The following is a 24,036-nucleotide window of genomic DNA, read 5'->3' as shown; positions in this document are numbered from 1 at the left end:
CGCAAGAAGCAGAGCTGATTGCCTTGACTGAGGCCTCTAAATTGGCTGAGGGAAAGACAGTGAATAATTACACCGATAGCAGGTACGCATTTGGGGTTGTACATGATTTTGAAACCTTGTGGAAACACAGGGGCTGCTTGACCTCCACCGGAAAGCCCATCACACACCGTGACAATACCACCATAAAGCTGTGTTTTGGGTTGGTGGTGTCTGAGGAAAGGCCTGGTGTTTCCTAAACATTTTCTGATGTATAACTATTCTGGCTCTGTATTTTTTTTAATTGTTGCTGTAGTTGTCTTTGTTATCATAAAATGACAAAAAGGGGGAAAATGTAATGGTAAATTAACCATTTACTGTGAAATTTGAAAGAGAATGCTTTTCTTTAACTTAATGCTGTATAAGTTAAACAATACTTTGATGAAGGCCTGTAGTCAGCTTATCTCTGTTTGAATTCTGTAAACATTCAATTCGACTTTGCGAAAGCTAAAGGACTGTTATGTCTAAGACTAGGGGATTCACCCTTGAGGGCGTGATAAGAAACAGAATAAAGCAAGTGTCTGTACCATGTTAAGGCACTCCTTTACATGAAGACATCTAGCATTTGTGTACTGGAGTCACTTCTGCAGAGGTAACAATAAAGCTCCTTTCTTTGCTCTTGCTAATAGTTGAGTCAAGTCAATTTAATTTCCACGACAGTAGTCAATGTCCTTCTCCTCTCCGTCAAGCTAAGTGCCAACACTTTCTCTCTGATGCCCCACACACACACACACACTCTTCTACTGTACCCATTTCTTATCAAGTTTCACTACTACTCTCAAAATGCCTGCAACATATTTTCTGCTCACTCTCACCCAACACAACCCCCAGCAACACTATCCAGGAGCTGCCTACTCACTTGCTCAGGACACTTCTCCGCCTTCATCAAAAGTAGCTGTGTCATCTACTTTCAACTCCTGTAAGAACTCCTCGTTCTCATTCCAGGAGAACAGCCCACAATAGTGTAGAAAGAGTCGTCAGGTGGTGTAATGCCCGTCATTCAGCTCCTCACCCTTTCTGACTGCCCAGAGCAAGACCTGAACTCGTATCAGAGGCAAGCCTTGACTTACTGTGCTGAGACTTTGAGGGATTGTATTGACTGATAACCCTATGACAAGCTTCTAGGCTTTGAGTGTACACTAAACAGAAAGGCAAGACAGCAGTAATATGGCCTGGTATCACTGGATGAGGGTTAAAGTGCAAAATGCCAAGGCAAGACAACACAATGCAGGAATGCTGTTAACATCCAGGTATGCTGAGGATAAGTGAGCACTGTAACAAACAAGTGAAGCAACCTGGTCCAGTCTATGAGCTGGGCAAGTGTCCCTGAGTACAAAGTGTCCTTGCTGCAGCATTACAATGATAGTTGCTGCAAACTTACACTGGTATTGAAAGACTCATTTATTGGGAATTCTAAAACCTGTGCAATTGCTAATACTTCACCTATCCACGTGCAGACAGGTGAGCAGCAATCTAAAATTTACTACAAATGTTCCATAAAGGGGACAGGAGAAAAAAAAAATCATAATGGTATCTGTAGAATAATGGCTTAAAAAAAGTTTTTACAGAGGCTAGGACTGATGTCATTCTTCATCACTTACAGAGTGATACATACATAGCATTATTATTCAGGTAATGTGTGAATAGAAAAAAATAGTTCAATGATATGTGCACAAGAGACAAATGTTTTTAGACAAATGAGCTGGGTTTAAATGTTCTGGAGCCAACTTTGGATAAGGAGTTCAACATTCTACAGAATATTCCACATATAGTATCACTAACAGGCAAATAGGTACCATCTATTATTTAGATTTAATAACATGTAAAATTAAGATATACTTAATATTCTAGAATTTTTTACCTCATAAGATCATATGAATTAGGAGGAACAGTGGCTATTTGGCTCTCGGAGCCATCTCTGCCATTCATTGAAATCATAGCTGAGGTTTTATCTCAACTCTGCTTAACCCACATTACCTGATTTGCTTTGAAATATGAAATAATTCAAACGGTTTGCAAATCTTTGAAGAAATCCCCCTTCTCCCAGCTGATCCTCTATTCTGAATCTGTGACCTACAGTTCTAAGTTTTCCAACATCCAGGCAATTACCTTGTTGTGACCCTTATGGATTTTATATACCTCAGTGAGATTGCCACCATGCATTGTCTAAACTCGAGAAAATGGATCTAGTCTAGCCATCCCAGGAACCTACATTGTATTCCTTCTGAGACAATTATACCCTTTTAGATAAAAATTCAACACCGTAGACAGTACTCCATATATAGTATCAACAACAACCTGTATAATTTTAGCAAGACTTCTTTAAGCTAACATACAATTTGTTTCCTTCTTGTTTGTTATACTTCGGTGTTTACTTTCAGCACTTTGTGGACAAGGACACTCACATCTAACCTACCCCCTAACTTTATTTTTGTGCATGTGCAAATTGTTTACGCATGTGGGCCTTTTTTTTGTGTAGTGAGGCAGATGTAAGTTAAAAGGGTTGACTTATGGGTGACCTGTGCAGGCATGACTGGGTTACTCTGTGGCCACATAGCTCCCTAGGAAATATCGCTAATCAAAAATGTTCCAAGTCTTTCGTCATTTAAAAATCGTACTGCTTTTAAAGATTTTACCTATTAAAGTGGATTTTCACACTTCAAATTATTTCTACGACATTGCCCAACCATTTAACCTTTGTCTCTCACTTTGTAGTCTGTGTATTCTCACCATTTACTTTCCCATATGACTTTATATTGTCAGCAAACCTCTCAGTTTCTGCATCGGTGATTGATATTGATTTTAAACAGTTAAGGCTTGAGCACTGATCCTAGTGGAATTTGATAGTTTCACTTTCTCATTCTGAAAATGACTAATCTGTTCCTACCCTTTTTTTCTGTCCATTAATCAATCCTCATCCATTCTAATATATTAGGCGAAAGGGCCTTCATTTTATACAATAACCTCTTATATAATTACTTGTGAAAGCTTTTTGAAAATCCACAAATGCAGCATCCACTAGTAGTTCTTATCTAGCTGCTGGTTATAGCCTGTAAAAGCTCTAACAGTTTTGCGAAACAGGACTATTCTTCCAGAAATACACGTTGATTCTGCCCATTTTGCAGTGAATGGGAATATTAGGCTTGGAGCTATATCAACAAAGAAACACTTGCAGACATTTTGAAAAGATCTTTCAGTGTCATCAGATTAATTACATTCCTATGTCAAAAAAAGTTCTAAATGCGGAAAACAAATAAAAGCATCAAACCTAAGGAAAAAGTGTATAACTGGGCAAATGTCAGTGGCAGGTCAGATGATTGGTCAGAATACAAAGAAAGGCAGAGAATGATTAAAAGGTTAATTGGAAGAACGAATCTTGAGCATGAGAGGAAGCTAGCTAGAAATGGGGTTAAAGCAACAAGTAATTTTACAAGTTTCTAGAAAAGAGCAAGTTCAATACTGTTGATCCTCAAGCAGGTGACCATGGGGAGTTAATAGTAGGTAATAAAGAAATAGTGTCTGTTATAAATAAAGACTTTTTGTCAGTCTTGACTAAAGAGATTACAAAGATTAAGATTCTTATAAATTAGAAGGTTGAAGGAAGAGGTTAACTTGGAAAAGTTTATAATCAGTAGGAAAGTGATGCTGACCAAGCTGACGAGCTGTAGGTTGATAAGTCTTTGAGTCCAGGTGAACTGCATCTTTAAGGGTTTGGCTAAAAAATAGGAGGTGCATTAGTGTTTCAATTTTCCAAAATTCAATTTGTTCAGTTCTGGAAAGGTGAGACTGGAAAGCAGCAAATATAACTTCTTTATTAAAAAAAGGACAGGAGGCAAGAAACAGCTAAGATGATATATGTCATGAAGAAGATGTTTTAATTGATCATAAAGATTACAACTTGCAATAGCGCTTGGAAAAAGTTGAGATATTGGGAAGAGTCAGCATGGTTTTGTGAAAGGGAAATCATGTTTAATCAATTTATTAGCATTCTTTGAAGAAATATCATGTACTGTGGATAAAGGTGAAGCTGTAAATGTACTGTACCTGGATTTCCAGAAGGCATTTGACAAGATTATGCATAAAAGAATATTGCATAAAGTGGGCGCTGACAAGTAGGAGTGACATACGAACATCAGTGCATTGAGTATAGGAATTGGGAGGTCATGTAGCAGCTATATAGAGCATTGGTTGGGTCATTTTTGGAATACTGCATTCAATCCTGGTCTCCTTGCTAGATGTTGTTCAATTTGAAAGGGTTCAGAAAAGAGTTACAAGGATGTTGCCAGGGTTGGAGGGTTTGAGATATAGGGAGAGGTTGAATAGACTGGGGTTTTCCCAGAGCATCAGAGGCTGAGCGGTGACCTTATAGAGGTTATTAAGGGTGAATAGTCAATGTCTTTTCCCTAGGATGGGGGAAGTCCTAAATTAGAGGGCATTGGTTTAAGGTTAGATGAGAAAGATTTAAAAGGGACCTAAGGGGCATCCTTTTCACAGAGGGTGGTGGGTACATGGAATGAGCTGCCAGAGGAAATGGTGGAGGCTGGTACAATTACAACTTTTAAAAAAGCATTTGGATGGGTATATGAATAGGAAGGGTTTGGAAGAGTATTGGATAAATGTTGGCAGGTGGGACTACATTAACTTAGGATATCTGGTCAGCATGGGCAAGTTGGACCAAAGAGTCTGTTTCCATGCTATAGACCTCTCTGACTCTAAGTGCAGAAGCATCCTGTAAGTAAATCAGAGATGTACTTTGGAAGGGCTTGTAGAAGATGTCATATATTGGGTGCAGATGTAACTGGCACCCATGGAGCATGTCCTGAGATGTTAGTGCCTGGTTTCCAACTTTGAAGCCATTCAGAGCAAATAGTGTGCTGAATGTCACAGGTACACATTCTGATTTTTGTTGGGTTTCCCAACATCTAGCATGTTTGGCAAGTTTAAGATGAGAACCTGAATACTAATGAAGTGAGTATTATATAGTTGTACATTTGCCACCTCATATACGTTATAATTCTAGGAAGAATGTGAATGCATTGGAGAAAATGCAGAAGCAATTTACAATCATGGCTTTGAAACGAAGAGCTTCAGATAAGAGGATACATTGAAAAAGTTGGGACTTTTCACCCTCAAATGAAGAAGTCTTTTTCAGTACAGCTTCCAGCATATACATTAACTTGCTCCTACATTAAGTCTAAGAGGAGACCTTGTTGGGGTTTTCAAAATTGTGATTGGACTGGATAGAACAGATAGGGAGAAACTATTCCCACTTGTATAAAGATCAAAAAAGACAGGGCACATAGTTAGTGATTTACAAAAGAGGCAAAGGTGATATGCCAAAAAAACCTTTTCACTTGGCAAGTAATTAGGATATGGAATTCAATGTCAATGGTGGAGGCTGGTTCAAGTGAGGCATTGAAGAGGGCAATAGACAATTATTTGGAAAAAAATCAATGTGCAAGTGTATGGGGAAAAAGCACAAGATTGGTATTAGGTAATGACACGTATTTGAAGAGCTGGTGCAGATGTTATGGGTCAAATGGTCTGCTATTGCCCAATAAAACCTCCATGGATTCTAAGTTATGGCATTAAGGAATTTAAGAAGTAATAATAACCATTAAATTGGCCATGCTAAATTGTCCGTAGTGTTAGGTGTATAGTCAGGGGTAAGTATAGGAGTGTGGGTTTCTCTTCGGAGGGTTGGTGTGGACTTGTTGGGCTGAAGGGCCTGTTCCCACACTGTAGGGAATCTAATCAAATGGTATTTTGTCACTGCTTAGCAAGTATCTTGCCATGCCACTTGTGAAGTACGTAAAAAATGTAATGAGATGATCTCATTGTTGAAGTGGGCCTTGCCGCATTTATTGCCCAATTCTGCCATACATAGACCACATTACTCACACGCCTATAAGATTCCACATAATGTTTCAAGTCCAATATGTTTCTTCTTCAGAATTTCTGCTCGGAAGTTGAGATGAGAGCTTCTTGAGTACCTTTTTTTAATATATATATTTCAGATCTCTGAAATATTTTTATCCACATCTTTTTTGTTTTTATTTAATAAAACTGTTTTACATATGTGACAAGTGGGAAAATTGGTCTGCAACATTTCCAAATCATTGAAAACATTTTCATAAGAACAAATTGGAATTCATCTTAGACTCTTAGTATGAAGTATTTGTAATAATTATATAAATATAATAAATTGACTCATAATAAATCAGAATTTTGTACACTTCTTGCATAGCAATAGCAGTATTCTTCTAAACTGCTTTTTATCTTGTGGACACAGAATGATTCCTCAAATTCAAATGTCTGAGATAAACAAGTATTGTTTTAACAAATTCACAGTCCATGCATCAAGTGTGACTTACATTATGATATGGACAGCATCCCCATTCTCCGTGACTCAACCTACAGCATGTACTTCCAGCTTTACAAACATGTGTGTCATCACAATAGACGACCGAGCCATCACCACTGAGGCTGTTCTGCAGAGCTTCTGACCGAATCATTGCAGGTTCCTTCATGAGCCATGGTATACTGGCGCTATCCTTTATACACTTTGACCTCTGAAGGTCATATCTGGTGCCATGAGGACAGCAGTGGACACCATCTTTACAACAAACAGCCTAATTGACAATAAAGACCAAAGTAACTATTTTAGCATTAAAGCATGTAATTTACATTTTCATTTGATTACTCTTTGGAAAAACATTATGGAAAGGGGAAGTAAGGAAACAAAAGAAAGTCACTTAACCCATGCTGATTCTCTGTAACATTACAATTTCACAACTTTATCCTGTAGCCCTGCAAGTTTATTTCTTTCAAGTGTTCATCCAATTTCTGTTTGAAACCACTGATCATATGAGCTTCTACAAGTATTGTAGGTAGTCGGGCCATGCATTAAATAATTATAGCAAGCTACTGCATTATCTCTATTCTCCATTCCTTTTGCAGACTATGAAGCTATATTTAATGAACTGCAAGGAAATCCATTCAGACTAAATGTAGCTTGAAGTGACTCATACTAATGGCCTGGATGAGATCACCATTCTGTATCAGAATAAATCTTTGCAAATAACAGGTAAATCAGTAGTTTTATATTTTCCACTATCTCCAGTCTTCTGCTTTTGAAGCAAGAAAATTGCAAAATCCCCTTATGACGGAAATGTAATGGGAAGTTAATTCCCTTCCACCGTGCAGTTATGCATAACATAATAAAACAAATGTAAAAACATCATTTGCATTTCAGTTTTACAGATTGTAATAACCTATCCCTGGAGGTGGATAACAGCCCCTTCTCACTGCATGACCTACAGCAGATAAATCCATTTTGACAGTATTGTACACCATCTCTAGACAATCCAAATGCTGGTACTCAGAGCTGTCCTCAGTTCAAACCTCTTCCTTTAAACTGGTATTTTGGAATATTTCAGTGGCATGAATGAAAAATGAAAACCATCTGTGTAGTCATGCAGACAGCACATTGTTACAGTGGAACAATGGACAGTCTCAATTGATTTTCTATTCACTAAATGGGATACAAGCATCACTGGATAAGCCATTACATTCCAGACTAAATTGCCTTGGAAGTAGTGGTGGTGAGCTGCCTTCTCAAGTCTCTATAGTCCTTCCAGTGCTGTTAAGTAAGGACTTCTAGAACTTTGACCTAATGAGAGTGAAGAAATGGCAATAGAAATAGCAATTCAGGATGGTGTATGGCTTGGAGGGGAGCTTGTAGGTGGTGATGTAGCCATACATCTGCTGTCCTTGTCCTTCCAGCTTGATGACTTCATGGGAGGAGCTTTTAGAAGGGTTAAAGGAGCCTTGTTAAGCATAGCAATGCATATTGTAGATATACACTGCTGCAAGTGTGCCCATGTTGGGGGAGTGAATGTTGAAGTGATGAATGAAGGGCCAAGCAAGCAAGCTGCTATCTCCAGGTAGGTATTGAGCTTCTTGAATGTTTTTGGAGCTGCACCATTTAGGCAAATGGACAATATTTCATCATATTCTGATATGCCTTGCAGAAGGTGGACATTCAGAAGTCAGGAAGGGAGTTACACACATGGTTACCTTACCTCTGACTGCCCTTTTGGCTACTATATTTACCTGGCTGTGCTTGTTGAGTTTCTAGTCAATGGTAATGCTCATTATGTTAATTATGTGTGTTCATGGTGGGAGGTGGGAGGGGGTGTGGGGAGGTTGGATTCAGCAATGGTAATGCCATTGAATATTGAGGGACCATGCTCATATTCTGTCTTGTCACATATGGTCATTGCCTTATACTTAAATAGTGAGTCAAATTCACTACACACATCAGCCCAAGCCTGAATATTATTCAGTGCATGCTCCACATACTTCAATATCTGAAAGGTCATGAATGATGCTGAACATCATGTAATTGTCAATGAACATTCCCACTTCTGGCCTTATGATGTAGGCATGGTCATTTATGAAGCAGCTGGAAGCATTTGGGAATAGGACTTTAGCCTGAGGATCTCCTGCAGTAATGACATTGAGTTAAGATGCCTGGCGTACAACAACCAAATAATTGTTTTTGTGCCAAGTACCCCTCTGACTTCTAAGGCAAGAACTTTCTGTATCTAGTTTGTTCGATGCAGTTGGCAGGACAGGAAACTGTATATTAATGAGGCAAGATGCGCTGGTAATAAGATCCCAAAATGTAATAATCATCTTTACCAGGCAACTCATCATTTCCTGCAGGAATCTTACTTGACAGCTGGAACTTAGTTAAAAGATGCAATACATTGCTCCTGCCATTCAATCAACCTTGCTGGACATAGTGCAATTCTGCTTCATTTCTAGCTATAGCTAGAGCCTATAAGATTTCAGTGGTTAATTCTTTTCTCTCCCCTCAGCTGTCATCTGAGGTTGGGTGAGTACTTGCTGCATTTTTTGCTTTTATTTCCAAATTCTAGCATCTGCACTCTTTGTTTTTGTTCAACAGCTCCATCTTGATTTTAACATTATACGTCAGCCAAAGAGACAAAATAATCAATTAACATTCATCAAGCTTATCACAAAATTCTGCCTTGCAGTCTTGTAATCTGGAACACTGTGGAACCAGGTAGAAAATATAATGCTGAAAAGGGATGTGGGGGTGTGTATTAACGGAAATCTTCAACTTGATCACTGGCTAACTCCATAAAATTCCTCACATTATTTAAATGCTCTCAGCAAGTAATTTGTGAAACTTTAACTAAACTCTATCTACAATTTGTTAAGTAGCAAGAAAGCATTTAAAGTATTTTAATATTTTACAAATATGTGTACATGTCCTGTTGTGAGTGCTCACATGCATGCAAGGTAGTATCTCCATATTGTGGAAGTAATTTGAATTTTAAAAAGGGCAGCATTTATATTTCAGTGATACAGTTTGGAACCCCTACCTGAGGTCGTGGGCAGCAACTCCAACCTCCGCTTGGCGTTTTACAACAGGTATATCCATCCAGACAGTAATGTGTATAGTCACAATAGACTTTCGAGTTGTCACTGTTTACACCACTGCTCAAAGCACTTTCCATTTCAAGTGCCTGGTTTTCCACTGAAAAACTATGATATTTCAGTGCTGAGGATGATGGATTGGTATCATCTCGTGGGCAGCACCTTGTCCCACTGTAACAACAGACCGTCTAAATATAAACCAAGAAATAACAGTTAACATTTTGTAAATTCTATTCAGTATGATATATTTAAAACATGAATTAGTGCTTAAAAGTGTATTTCAAACACTTAAATTATCCTGTGATATTGCCATGCAACTATTGAAAGGGCTAGTGGCCTAATTTATAACTGAGTTGATTGTGTTGCTATGATACTTTTGTGCTGCCAAATTACTCCACTACCACCACTGCAACCCAACCCAATTCTGTGACTTGTAAGTCATTAAATCCACATGGGTTTCCATCAGAATTGACAGTAGCAAGAAGGGCCTCCTTGTGGAGCACAGGAGGATTTAGTGGTGTTGTCGCAGCAGTGTCATCCAAAGAGATAGTCAGAGCTTTACACAGTCAGCTGTGACCTAAAACAAAATAGTTATCATATTCTGATGAATCAGCTAACACAGAATAATTTAATGCTGTGCATTACAGTGGAAGGATCCAATAAATAGGTCTCCATTGGCAAAAATGCTCAATTATAATCATGGTGTCATCAAGTAAAACTGGTAAAAACTATTTGATGCATTTTCAACTAGCATTGGGGATAGCTGTCTCGTGCCAGCAGAAAGTTCAAAATCCATCTCGTATGGTGAAAAACAAAAGATTGTGAATGTGATACTCAAGCACCATGTACAATCTCTAATAAACCTGCTTTGAAATCAAGTGTTCTATTTGCAAGGGTCAAAGAAAGAACCAACAACCTACAAATTTCACAATATTCATTGAAGTTGAATTAACCCAAAAGATGACAATAATAAATGAGCAGTGAATAAGCATAAAAATATCACAATTCCCTATCGCCAATTGATTGCTCTTAATCTGTAATCCAAGAAAAGAATTATTCATTTGATTTAGGTTTGAACAGTAAAATTATTTAAATGTTGTCTTTCCACTAGAAGCACAAAGTCTTCAGTTCAGTTAAAATCTGGAATTAAAGGTCCAATGAAACCATTGCCATAAAAACACTGTTGATTCACTGATGTCCTTTAGAGAAGTCAAACTGCTGTCCTTACCTGGTCTATCCTAAGTCAGAGCACAGATCCGCAGCAACACAGCAATGTGGTTGTTGTCTCGTTTTGGTGAGGCCCTGAACATCCGGATCCCGTTTTTGACAACTTCATACAAATCCAATCAGCTTCACCTTCCTAGGTCCCCATCCAACCTGTTGACATGATCCTGCACCTTCCCACCTTTCTCACTTCAGCCCCTCCTATATGGAGACGACCACACCTGGTGTCAGCATAATATATTGTACCTGCCATGAAGCTGAGCTCCTGACCATGGACAACCTCCCACTCCTCCATTACCCCATTCCCACCACATATCCCTGCTTTATTGGATCTTCTCTTACAAATACAGTTGCTCCCCCATAACAATAATTCTCCCAACCTGCAGCCCCCAATCCTCATGACTATGTTCCAGAGTCTCCTTTCTATGATAGTGGTATCACTTACAGCAACATCAGAGGCTGCTTTGACTTACTATTTTATGACTTACTATGTTACTATGTTGCATTCACCACTTATTGATTGGTGCCTTCATGAACTATGGTGAGTCTATACACCACGACTTAACCATAGTTGCTCGCTTGCTGCATATGTAGCTGTTTCCCACATAAGCTACTGGTACATGATGCAGGCGTGAGATTGACATCATAGCCTGCTGTACAACAAGATGTATGTCCCCTTGAGAGAGGTATGCTGACCAGTAAGGCAAACTGCCTGGTCATAGGATGATGCTAGTTGGCAGGGCAAGGCAAGTCAAGGGTGTCACGAGACTGCACGTAGTCACTAACTGAATGGACACAAAGAGAAATAGCTAGATGCCTTGTGATGCAGCCTGGTCCAATCTGTAAGGTGGGTACATTTCCTTGAACACAGAATGTCCTTGTAGGAGACTTTTAACGCTAGCTTTCAGTGTGTTCTGCAATGTAGGTCTGTACTTCCTAAATGATCTGTAAATGGATCAGATAGATGCCAAGAGGATTCTGGGTTGTTGGTAAATATTGGGTAATTTTAATATTTTACAAATATGTGTACATGTCCTGTTGTGAGTGCTCACATGCATGCAAGGTAGTATCTCCATATTGTGAAAGTAATTTGAGTTTAAAAAGGGCAGTATTTACATTTCAGTGATACAGTTTGGAACCCCTACCTGAGGTTGTGGGCAGCAACTCCAACCTCCGGTTTGCACTTTACAACAGGTATATCCATCCAGACAGTAATGCCAATAATCACATTGGACTACTGAACTGTCACTCTTGACATTGATGCTCAGAGCACTTTCAACTGGAATGCTGGGATATTTCAGTGCTGAGGATGATGGATCTGTGTCATCTTTCCCACAGCGCTTGGTCCCATCATTCTAGGTATAAAATTAGGAAAACATTATTGTTAAAACTTTGTAAAGTCAATTCATTAGCTTTATATACATTAGAACACAAGCTAGAGCTTATCAATCCAAACCGTAAAGTGCGACATTGTTGTATTATCATTATTGTAATGAGTGTCAGTCATCGTTTTCTAATGGAGTAATGCCTTTGTTAAAATAGTTGACAAATAAGTTCTCACTCATGCATTACACATTGCTGATAGTTTTGTTCTGCCAAATTGCTCCACTGTAACCACCGCAAACCAACTGTTTCCTGGATCAGGAGCCAAAGCAAATACAGACGGGGTCACAACATTAACGAAATGGGGCCTCTCAGTGTGACAGAGGATAATTGTCCTGAAGCAAGAATGTCAGTTAAAGAGGCAGCAGGAGACCATAAAAGGGCAAATGAGCATGAAAGGGTGAAAAAACATCAATAAACATTTCACCAATCTTGACCAAATGGGTCAATGGGCTGAAAAATGGAGTTCAATCAGGATAAATGTGATTTTGCATTTTGGTGCAATATACAATTAATGGTACGGCCTGGGGTATTGCTATACAATAGAGGAACCTAGGGGTTCTTATGCGTAATTTTTTGAAGTTTGTATCAAATATAGACAGGGTGGTTAAAAAGGCATTTGGCACACTTGCCTTCATTACTCAGTCCTTCGAGTATAGGAGTGGGGAAGTCATGTAGACGTTGCACAGGACACTGGTCAGACCTCTTCGGGAATACTGTATCCAGTTCTAGTCACCCAGTAATAGGAAGGATATTATTAAGCTGGAGAGGATTCAGAAGAAATTTACCAGCATGTTGCTGGGTATGGAAAGTTTCAGTTATAACGAAAGGCTCGATAGACTGGGACTTTTTTCAAAGGAATGTAGAGGTTGAGAAGTTTATCAAATAATGAGAGGTAGAGATACAGTTCATGGTAGTTGTCTTTTCTCTAGGAGGGAAGATTTCAAGACGAGGAGACACATTTTTGAAGTGAGAGGAAAGAGATTTAGAAGAAAACATGAGGGCCAAGTTATTTTGTCTACATAGGATGGTTCATGTGTGGAATGAGGAAGTGGTGGATGTGGGTACAATTACAATGTTTAAAAGATATTTGGATAACTACATGAATAGAGAAGGTTTGGATGGGTAGGGGGCATAAGCAGGCAAATGAGACTAGTTTAGTTTGGGATTATGTTTGCAATAGACCAGTTGGACCGAAGGGTCTGTTTCTGTGCTTTGTGACTCTATAGCCAAGAATGATTAACGTTTGTAACAGTACAATGAACCTTAAGATTGGAAAAAATCTATTTGCAGTTATTTTTTAAAAACTGGCATAGCTCATCTGCCTTCCAGCAGAAGTTGAAGATCTATTGCAATGAACCAAAGAAAACAGACCATACATGGTGTTTCGGAATATAAATCAAGCAACTACACAATCACAGTCTCTCATAATCCTATTTTGAAATAAAGACATGCTGTAGCTTTGGTGAATAATCCACAAATTGAGTAATGACGAAAAGAACACAATGGAAATGTTTGGATGATGTTTCTGCAAAGGTATAGTTGTCAGAGATATGAAGTATTTTGTGGGTTACATAAGTGGTTCAAAATGGTTGCTGATCCAGATGGCCACTGAAATCGTACCTTTGTTGCAATTGGAGCTACCAGGCCACAGCGCTTAATCCAGGTATTTACATTTGATTTCATTATTATATTGTTCTTATCAGATAACCACTTAGAAAGGATTAATACTGAAGACTGCATCAAGATTCATCCAATTTGATGATCTCATAAGAACCTTGGTGAAGAAAGGCACCTTGAAGTCAGACTTCCTCCATCTAGATCTCTACAGTCTTTGTAACAATACCGAAGTTACTTGCATTTACCACAAGCATGCAATAAACTCAAAGTAACTGCATAGAGGCCGATATCCTTGTTGCCAAGTCACCCTTTATTTATGTGGACAATGACCAGCCAGCTCAAAGCCAGTCCCCTGGACTGAAGAGATCTTCTGAATCTCCTGATTATTTTATTGTATTAAACAAATTACAAAACAGTTAATCTCCTGATTATATCTGCCCACCACAGCTCCCTGATTGGCCCAGGTTAACAACCCCAATCAAGAATCTCAGTCAATGAGATCCACCTGGCCATGGTTCCAATCACTATAAAACTACATCTTGTTAAGACAAGAGCTTTATCTATTGGATTACAAAGACATTTTAACTTTATTGCTCTAGTCAATAGAATAAGCAGCTTATAGAAACAGGATGGAAAGAAATCTAACTTACAAAGACCAAGAGTCCAGCTAGCTCATATAACAGTGGTCATCTGAAGATTGAATTTAGCTACATGTTTATAACATACAATACTCAAAGGGTGATGAATATACTGCCATCGTTTGAATTTACCTCAGAAATTCTATCTATGGAAATTTCTTGGACAATATATGCTGGAACCAGGGAGAAATTAAACTTTGAAGCATCCATATAGTTGTCTGCATTAAGCTGTGAGAAATTCAACTTGATCATTGTCCAACTTTATAAAATTCCTCTCATTGTTTTCTATCCTCTCAGCTAATAAATTGTGTGAATTTTAACTGCTTGGTATTACCTCTATAGTTAACTATGAGAAATCATGGTAAACACATTTACCTCACTCTACTGGGCAATTCCATTTCTCCAGTCCTGAAACTAATGCTTTTTCACTTATCTGGGCACATAAATTAATCTTCCTTTTTGACTGCAGTATACTAGATTTGCGTTTGTAATCAGCCTCAAATTTTCATTTCACAAATGTTTTACTTACTGGTATCTAATCATCAGACGATCAGATTAACCTGGTAAAAGGGGCTATGTTGTGAAGATTCGTGGGAGTTTAAGACACAGCCACATTTTGCATGACAATGAAACTTCAAAATGTTTAACCCCACCCATCTACACCCTAACTGGCAATTCATTTGTATATTTGGTGTTTAACTAACCTCCGAGGGATTTTTTCAAGCTTCACACGTTACTTTGCTCCAATATTTTTGTCATTCGTATCTTGCCGTCTGCGGTATGCTTACAGGAAAAGAGTCTTGAATGGGCTCATGGGGAAAGGGCCACCCCCATTCCAGATGCTTTGTAAAGGAACCCTCAGAAGCCCGCAAGTAACACCAAGTGCATTTGTTGTGCCCACTACAGACTGAGCACTTGCTATTGGATTAATACCAATGGCAGTAGGGCAATGATTTTAAGTTCTGACCAGTGAAACAGTGTTTAAGCTACTATAAGATATGGGTACCAGTTCCAACTTCTGTTGTGCATTCAAAACCATGTATATCCATCAAGATGGCAATTGCAGTAAATTATTGAGCTGTCATTAATGTTCCTCAATAAAGATTCAATCTCCATTTCCAAGTTTCTCAGATGTTCAAGACATAATTTACTGCCACTCCCCTTGGACAGTTCAATTGCTGGGGGAGCAATTGAAGACTTTCAAGACGAAAGAAAAAAGGGCCCTTGAAGACAGAAACAGGGGAATATATTACGGGGAACAAAGAAATGGCAGAAGAATTGAATTGGTACTTCAGATCTATGATCTGGGGAAGACACAAGCAATCTCCCTGAGGTAACAGTGGTTGAAGGACCTGGACTGAAGGGAATTTATATTTGCCAGGAATTGGTGTTGGAGAGACTGTTATGTCTGAAGGTTGATAAGTCTCCGGGGCCTGATGGTCTACATCCCAGGGTACTGAAGGAGGTGGCTTGGGAAATCGTGGATGCATTGGTGATTATTTTCCAGAGTTCGATAGATTTGGGATCAGTTCCTGTGGATTGGAGGGTGGCTAATGTTGTACCACTATTTCAGAAAGGTGGGAGAGAGAAAGCAGGAAATTATAAACCAGTTAGTCTGACCTCAGTGGTGGGAAAGATGCTGGAGTCTATTATAAAGGATGAAATTATGACTCATCTGGTTAGTAGTAACAGGATAGGTCAGAGTCAGCATGGATTTATGAAGGGGAAATCGTGCTTGACTAATCTTCTGGAATATTTTGAGGATGTAACTCTGAAGATGGGCGAGGGAGATCCAGTAGATGTAGTGTACCTGGACTTTCAGAAAGCTTTTGATAAAGTCCCACATAGGAGGTTAGTGAGCAAAATTAGGGCACATGGTACTGGGGGCAAAGTACTAACTTGGATTGAAACTTGGTTGGCTGACAGGAAACAGAGTAGTGATAAACGGCTCCATTTCGGAACGGCAGGCAGTGACCAGTGGGGTACTGCAGGGATCAGTGCTGGGACCGCAGCTTTTCACAATATATATTAATGATATAGAAGATGGTATTAGTAATAACATTAGCAAATTTGCTGATGATACTAAGCTGGGTGGCAGGGTGAAACGTGAGGAGGATGTTAGGAGATTACAGGGTGACCTGGACAGGTTAGGTGAGTGGTCAGATGCATGGCAGATGCAGTTTAATGTGATAAATGTATGGTTATCCACTTTGGTGGCAAGAATAGGAAGGCAGATTACTACCTAAATTGAATCAATTTAGGTAAAGGGGCAGTACAAAGAGATCTGGGTATTCTTGTACACCAGTCAATGAAGGCAAGCATGCAGGTACAGCAGGTAGTGAAGGCGGATAATAGCATGCTGGCCTTCATAACAAGAGGGATTGAGTATAGAAGCAAAGAGGTTCTTCTGCAGCTGTACAGGGCCCTGGTGAGACCACACCTGGAGTATTGTGTGCAGTTCTGGTCTCCAAATTTGAGGAAAGACATTCTGGCTATTGAGGGAGTGCAGCGTAGGTTCACGAGGTCAATTCCTGGAATGGCGGGACTACCTTACGCTGAAAGACTGAAGCGACTGGGCTTGTATACCCTTGAGTTTAGAAGACTGAGGGGATCTGATTGAGACATAAGATTATTAAAGGATTGGACACTCTGGAGGCAGGAAACATGTTTCCGCTGATGGGTGAGTGCCGAACCAGAGGACACAGCTTAAAAATACAGGGTAGACCATTTAGGACAGAGATGAGGAGAAACATCTTCACGCAGAGAGTGGTGGCTGTGTGGAATGCTCTGCCCCAGAGGGCAGTGGAGGCCCAGTCTCTGGATTCATTTAAGAAAGAGTTGGATAGAGCTCTCAAGGATAGTGGAATCAAAGGTTATAGAGATAAGGCAGGAACAGGATACTGATTAAGGATGATCAGCTATGATCATATTGAATGGTGGTGCAGGCTCGAAGGGCAGAATGGCCTACTCCTGCACCTATTGTCTATTGAGCAGTGGAAAGCTGCCAGTGTGACCCATTTCCATCCTGATTAAGTTCATAATACGGGAGCCCAATGACAGCCTTCTCACTCAACTACCACTGAGGCTATTAATAGACAAATAATGGCTACAAAGGATTGTCATCCAACTGCTGCTAGTATTAACAAGCTTGGTGCTTGAGAGAGTCTTGTCAAGAGCACAGGAAGCTTTGATTGGCTGGCAGCTCTTGATGGGTGCAATCTTTGCCTCAGACTTTTGCTCACAGGAAGGCCCAATGCTGCATTAGTATAATGTGTAAGAGACATGATGGGGGAGCCAAAATGACTACGCTGTTCCATTTTTTAAGAGTCTTCCCTCTTATGTTGACTGTTTATCCTTAAGTTACACATTTAGTTACTTATTTCTAGGACAATTTGTGTGAGGCCAAGTGTAAAGCCTCAGTCACCTGATTTGGTCAGGACTGCAAGTTTTGAATTGGCCACTGGAGAGATGATAATGTTCTGACTCCATACAAAAAAACTGTTAACACTTTGGTTGCTTAAGCCACCTGTAGCTACTTCTCTTATGGCTATCAGCAAACCCCCACATAATGTAGACCCACATTTGAGTGTCCATTGAGTTGGTTATATTGGCCAGGCCCACACTGATTGTTTATGTGGCTATACGGAGACCCCTGTCACCTCCATACCACCTCTCATCTCTGAATTAAATGTCTTGTTTTCCCTCTACAGGGAGAGGCTGAATAGGCTGGGGCTATTTTCCCTGGAGTGCAGAGACTGAGGGGTGACCTTATAGAAGTTTATAAAATCATGAAGGGCATGGTTAGGGAGAATACCAAGGTCTTTTCCCCTGAGGTGGGGGAGACCAAAATCAGAGGGCATAGGTTAAAGGTGAAAGAGGAAAGATTTAAAAGGGACATGAGGGACAACGTTTTCATGCAGAGGGTGTTGCATGTTTGGAAAAAGCTGCCAGATGAAGTGGTGGAGGCTGGTACAATTACAACATTTAAAGGCATCTGGATTGGTACATGAATAAGTCCCATTTAGAAGGATATGGGCCAAATGCTAGCAAATGGGGCTAGATTAATTTAGGATATCTGGTTGGCATGGACGAGTTAGACCAAAGGGTCAGCTTACATGCTGTACACCTCTATGACTATAAAATGCTGAAAGATTCCTTTGTCCAGGAGGAAGTAGAAAGGTTCAAGGTAATACCACTTTAATAGCAAACTGAACCCAGAACAGGCAAGCTGAATGTGAGAAATGGAAGACAATTCATTATTTTGGCATTAAGCAATTTTGGATTTGAACTGTACAATGGTTTTGCTTGGGGCAATTCTATATATATGCTGTTGTTCTACAATTACATTTTAATGTTATATCAAGGCTAAGGACTTGTTATAGAGTCATAGTCATAGAGATGTACAGCATGGAAACAGACCCTTAGGTCCAACCCATCCATGCCGCCCAATTATCCCAACCCAATCTAGTCCAACCTGCCAACACCTGGCCCATATCCCTCCAAATCTTCCTATTCCAGCTGCCTTTTAAATATTGCAATTGTACCAGCCTCCATCACTTCCTCTGGTAGCTCATTCCATACACGTACCACCCTCTGTGAAAACATTGCTTCATAAGTCTCTTTTATATCTTTCCCCTCTCACCCTAAACTATGCCCTCTAGTTCTGGACTCCCCCGACCCCAGGTAAAAGACTTTGTCTATTTATCCTAACCATGCCCCTCATAATTTTGTAAATCTCTATAAGGTCACCCCTCAGCCTCCGATGCTCCAGTGAAAACAGCCCCAGCCTGTTCAGCCTGTCCCTATAGCTCAAATCCTCCAACTCTGGCAACATCCTTGTAAATCTTTTCTGAACCCTTTCAAGTTTCACAACATCTTTCCGAAAGGAAGGAGAGCAGAATTGCACGCAATATTCAAATAGTGGCCTAACCAATGTCGTGCAACATGACCTCCCAACTCCTGTACTCAATACTCTGACCAATAAAGCAAAGCATACAAAACACCTTTTTCACTATCCTATCTACCTGCGACTCCACTTCAAGGAGCTATGAACCTGCACTCCAAGGTCTCTTTGTTCAGCAACACTCCCTAGGACCTTACTATTAAGTCCTGCTAAGATTTGCTTTCCCAAAATGCAGCACCTTGCATTTATCTGAATTAAACTCCATCTGCCATTTCGCAGCCCATTGGCCCATCTGGTCCAGGTCCTGTTGTATTCTGTGGTAATCTTCTTCGCTGTCCACTGCACTTCCAATTTTGGCGTCATTTGCAAGCTTGCTAACTGTACCTCTTATGCTCGCATCCAAATCATTTATATGAGTGATGAAAAGTAGAGGACCCAGCACCGATCCTTGTGGCACTCCACTGGTCACAGGCCTCCAGTCTGAAAAACAATCCTCCACCGCCGCCCTCTGTCTTCTACCTTTGAGCCAGTTCGGTATCCAAATGGCTAGTTCTCCCTGTATTCCGTGAGATCTAACCTTGCTAACCAATCTCCCATGGGGAACCTTGTCGAACGCCTTACAAAGTCCATATAGATCACATCTACTGCTCTGCCCTCATCAATCCTCTTTGTTACTTCCTCAAAAAACTCAATCAAGGTTTTGAGACGTGATTTCCTATGCACAAGGGATTTTAACTTTCCAAACATAGACTGGGACTGCCATAGTGTTAAGGGTTTAGATGGAGTGGAATTTGTTAAGTGTGTGCAAGAAAATTTTCTGATTCAGTGTGTGGATGTACCTATTAGAGAAGGTGCAAAATCTGACCTATTCTTGGGAAATAAGGCAGGGCAGGTGACTGAGGTGTCAGTGGGGGAGCACTTTGGGGCCAGCGACCATAATTACATTAGATTTAAAGTAGTGATGGAAAAGGATAGACCAGATCTAAAAGTTGAAGTTCTAAATTGGAGAAAGGCCAATTTTAACGGTATTCAGCAAGAACTTTCAAAAGCTGATTGGGGGCAGATGTTCATAGGTAAAGGGATGGCTGGAAAATATGAAGCCTTCAGAAATGAGATAATGAGAATCCAGACTAGATATGATACCTTCCAAAAGTGCAGAATTAAAAAAAAAGGAAAAGAATTAAAAATCTGGAAATGGCTAAATAAAACCAAAGAATTATATTTCATGTTTGTTGTTTTACATATTGAAACATGTGGAAAATGCTATGTTAAACTGTATATTCATTTACTTTATGTAGATAACATATTAATTTAAAGCACATACTTTGAAGCAATAAGAGTTTATTCAGACTGATAAGATGATATGAATGAATTGAAAGAACATATCAGTTCCTTTCAGTATCTGGTAAGTGCTTGCCTAAGTTATTTGATAAAGACAATTGGCAAAGAAAGCAAAGATCACCGATATATTGGATAAAGATAGTAGGAGAATATTTATTTAGGTAAAATATAATGGTTAAATTTATATTCCTTCCAAAAATAAGGCCATTTGTGGAACTAATCGATATTGCTCAATCCCTTGAATCAGTAAAATTCCTAAAGAAGGTTTGAGTAAAGCATAGTTAATAACAACATGGGGCTGAATGTTCTCAGCCCCTCAAAGTAGACCACGGCAAGTTAGTTGGAGAAACATGACCTCCCAACTCCTGTACTCAATACTCTGACCAATAAAGCAAAGCATACAAAACACCTTTTTCACTATCCTATCTACCTGCGACTCCACTTCAAGGAGCTATGAACCTGCACTCCAAGGTCTCTTTGTTCAGCAACACTCCCTAGGACCTTACTATTAAGTCCTGCTAAGATTTGCTTTCCCAAAATGCAGCACCTTGCATTTATCTGAATTAAACTCCATCTGCCATTTCGCAGCCCATTGGCCCATCTGGTCCAGGTCCTGTTGTATTCTGTGGTAATCTTCTTCGCTGTCCACTGCACTTCCAATTTTGGCGTCATTTGCAAGCTTGCTAACTGTACCTCTTATGCTCGCATCCAAATCATTTATATGAGTGATGAAAAGTAGAGGACCCAGCACCGATCCTTGTGGCACTCCACTGGTCACAGGCCTGTTCTCACTTTGGAACTTTGCCAGAAGTTCATCAAAAACCCCTTTACTTCTGCAGATGGGGTTTTGGCCTCAATTCCAGTGAAGCATGCTTGCAGAACAATTGTGGTTCCAAAGACATTCCTGATTATTGAGCTGCCATATCTTGGGCCTAAATGTGTTCATGTAGCCATATCTCTGCAAGTGTAAAATTCTACGTTCAAATACTAAACTGTTTATTCACTGGTTTAGTAAGTGAAAGTTATTTCAGCAAAACATTTGGACTATTAGGAATTGAGAATCCAAAATATGTAAAAGCAATTATTCACATCCACTATGATTCAAGAGATAGGCTGTCATAAAATGTTTCTTTATCCAATTCAACTTTTTCCCTTGATCCCCTGAATATGATAACACTTCAGTGTACATTTACAGAAGAGGTTTCACTGACTGGCCACTCTTCTGACTGTAACTGTGCCAATTGTCCACAAAGCTATTTAACCGTGGCGAGGCTACATTTATAATAAATTTAACTGTTCTAGTCGATGAAAGGTAATCTGAAAAATTAATACTGGTTTCTCTTCACACATGCACCTGACCTGCTGAGTATTTCCAATGTTTGTTTTTAATTTCATAACAATTGAACTTGATTGACACCTTATGAAGCTTTCACAAGTAGATACTCGCTGGTCACTGGTTTCGTCAGAGGTAAGCGGGGGAGGTTTTTACTTCTTTGAACCACCAGGACTTAGGGACAACAGTAATGTATAAGGGATCCCTGAAATGGTGTTCACCCTGCATGTTCCAGAGCATCAGCATGGTTTCACTGAGATGCTCCCCGAGTGGACAGTAAACTGGTTGACATTCTCAGTATCCAGTCAGGTAGAGAGAGCCAACTGGAGCTGTGAGTGTGAAAGAGCACAAGTGTGTTTATGTGTGTGTGTGTTTTTGTGTGTGTGCACGCGCGAGCCCATATGTTATCATGAGCTCCAGATTGTTGGAAGGAGGGAGAAAGTGGTTCAATCTTGCATCTAGGTGTCAGAGAATTAGGAATGTAGTTTGAGGCTTCATGAGCAGATTGGAAAACTCAGCAACATGGAGGCCAGACACCTTGTGCAGGAAGGACAAGGAGACAGATTCAGAGGCTTGGGAGGTAAGAGAGAATGTTTGAAATCTGTGAAAGGGAGGTCAGCAGGTTGGTGTACAAGATTGAGGAGAGATTTGAAGAGTTTTGAGGAGAATTCAATCATAGGCTTTTGAATCAGAAAGGCATCCAGAATTGAGTAGGTAATTGGGAGATAATCTGTTCTATATCTAAGCTTTAGTTTAGCTGACAAGATTTCATTGAATCCCTTATAGTGAAAAGTCAGGCCATTTGACCCATTGAGTCTGCACAGACTCTCCATAGAGTAGTCTACCTAGAAACCCACGCCAATCTATCCCCATAACCACACATTATCATGGCTAATCCTAGACTATACATCTCTGGACCTTATGGGGCAATTTAGCACAGCCAATTCACCTAACCTGAACATCTTTGGACTGTGGGTTGATACCGGAGCACTTGGAGGAAACCCAGGCGGTCACAGGTAGAATGCTCAAACTTCACACAGATAGTTGTCCAAGGTTGGATTCGAACCTAGGTTCCTGGTACTGAGGCAGCAGTGCCAACTACTGTGCCTACATTCAACGTAATAGATGATTTTGGTTCTCTAAATCCAACAGAGGCCAATTGTACAATTACAACTTAAATAGCTGACCCAACTGACACTGAAATTAAACCAAGAATCTTCCTGCTCTCTGTAAGTACCAGGTGCAGGATTTTTCAGATGGCAGGTTATCCTACATTACCACCTTTACAAAAAGGAGAACGTATCCTGGAAGCCAGATAAAAATAGGACTTGGTTCCACCTCGGAGAGCAACAGGCCAACTGAACTTGTCAGTGGTTCTGTAGTCTCAGCACAACCAGTAGCAGAACTGGCCAAGACTGAGATAACAAACAGTCTTCAGCTTTTAAAGTCCCAGCGTCCAAATGAGGTAAAGATAGGAAGATCTTTCGGCTTGAAAGCAGAAGCACATCTGAAAATGGTTAGGACATCATGAAGCCACCACTCTCTACACCTCACACCATGGGTCCCCAGCAAGATGATTTGTCAGGCCACCTGCCAGCCTTAAAATTGAGCTCTCCACAGGAAGCAGCCCTTATGGTCAATTAAAAATCTCACTGGGCTGAAGGTAGGTGAGCTGCCCTAGGCCTTGTTCACCCCACATAAAATTGCATACACATCAGAAGTAGGCATGGGGAGCAGCAGAAAACTACCAAGGAATTTTATATGCTGTCTCAACCCATAAAGCTGTTGTCAAGGATTTGTAATATTCTGCCCCAAGATATAAGTTTATCTGTCTTTTTCCATCTGCAGATCTCAGTCTATCTGGAAGTGTTGAAAATGCTTTTTTTTTCGAAGTGGATAAAAGGCAATATGGACAATTCTGAGTATAAAACAGTCTTTCTGGTTCAGGAGCCAATTTTGGAACTCATCTGATCTTCTCTTTTAATGTACCTTTATAGGACAGGCCAAGCTGACTAAAGACAGGATAAAGTGATCACTTTGTCAAGCACTTTGAGTTTAACTGTGTCTTAACTTCTGTGGCTCTCATA

General features: G+C 40.0%; 1 protein-coding gene across 1 annotated transcript in view; it reads right to left on the bottom strand.

The window, feature by feature from the left end:
- Positions 1 to 24,036, bottom strand: part of grna.1 (granulin a, tandem duplicate 1) — a 35,048-nt gene that overhangs the window by 6,000 nt on the left and 5,012 nt on the right. Inside the window, exons 3-5 of the mRNA XM_072575271.1 lie at positions 11,877 to 12,086; positions 9,453 to 9,695; positions 6,411 to 6,668 (exon numbers count right to left, since the gene is read on the bottom strand). Coding sequence (XP_072431372.1) covers positions 6,411 to 6,668; positions 9,453 to 9,695; positions 11,877 to 12,086 — 711 coding nt within the window. The remainder of the gene's footprint in view (positions 1 to 6,410; positions 6,669 to 9,452; positions 9,696 to 11,876; positions 12,087 to 24,036) is intronic.

Source organism: Chiloscyllium punctatum, chromosome 8 (genome assembly GCF_047496795.1).
Source record: "Chiloscyllium punctatum isolate Juve2018m chromosome 8, sChiPun1.3, whole genome shotgun sequence".
Taxonomy (NCBI): domain Eukaryota; kingdom Metazoa; phylum Chordata; class Chondrichthyes; order Orectolobiformes; family Hemiscylliidae; genus Chiloscyllium; species Chiloscyllium punctatum.
The sequence above is the reverse complement of the archived record's forward strand: the minus strand, read 5'-3'. Positions and strand labels throughout refer to the sequence as shown.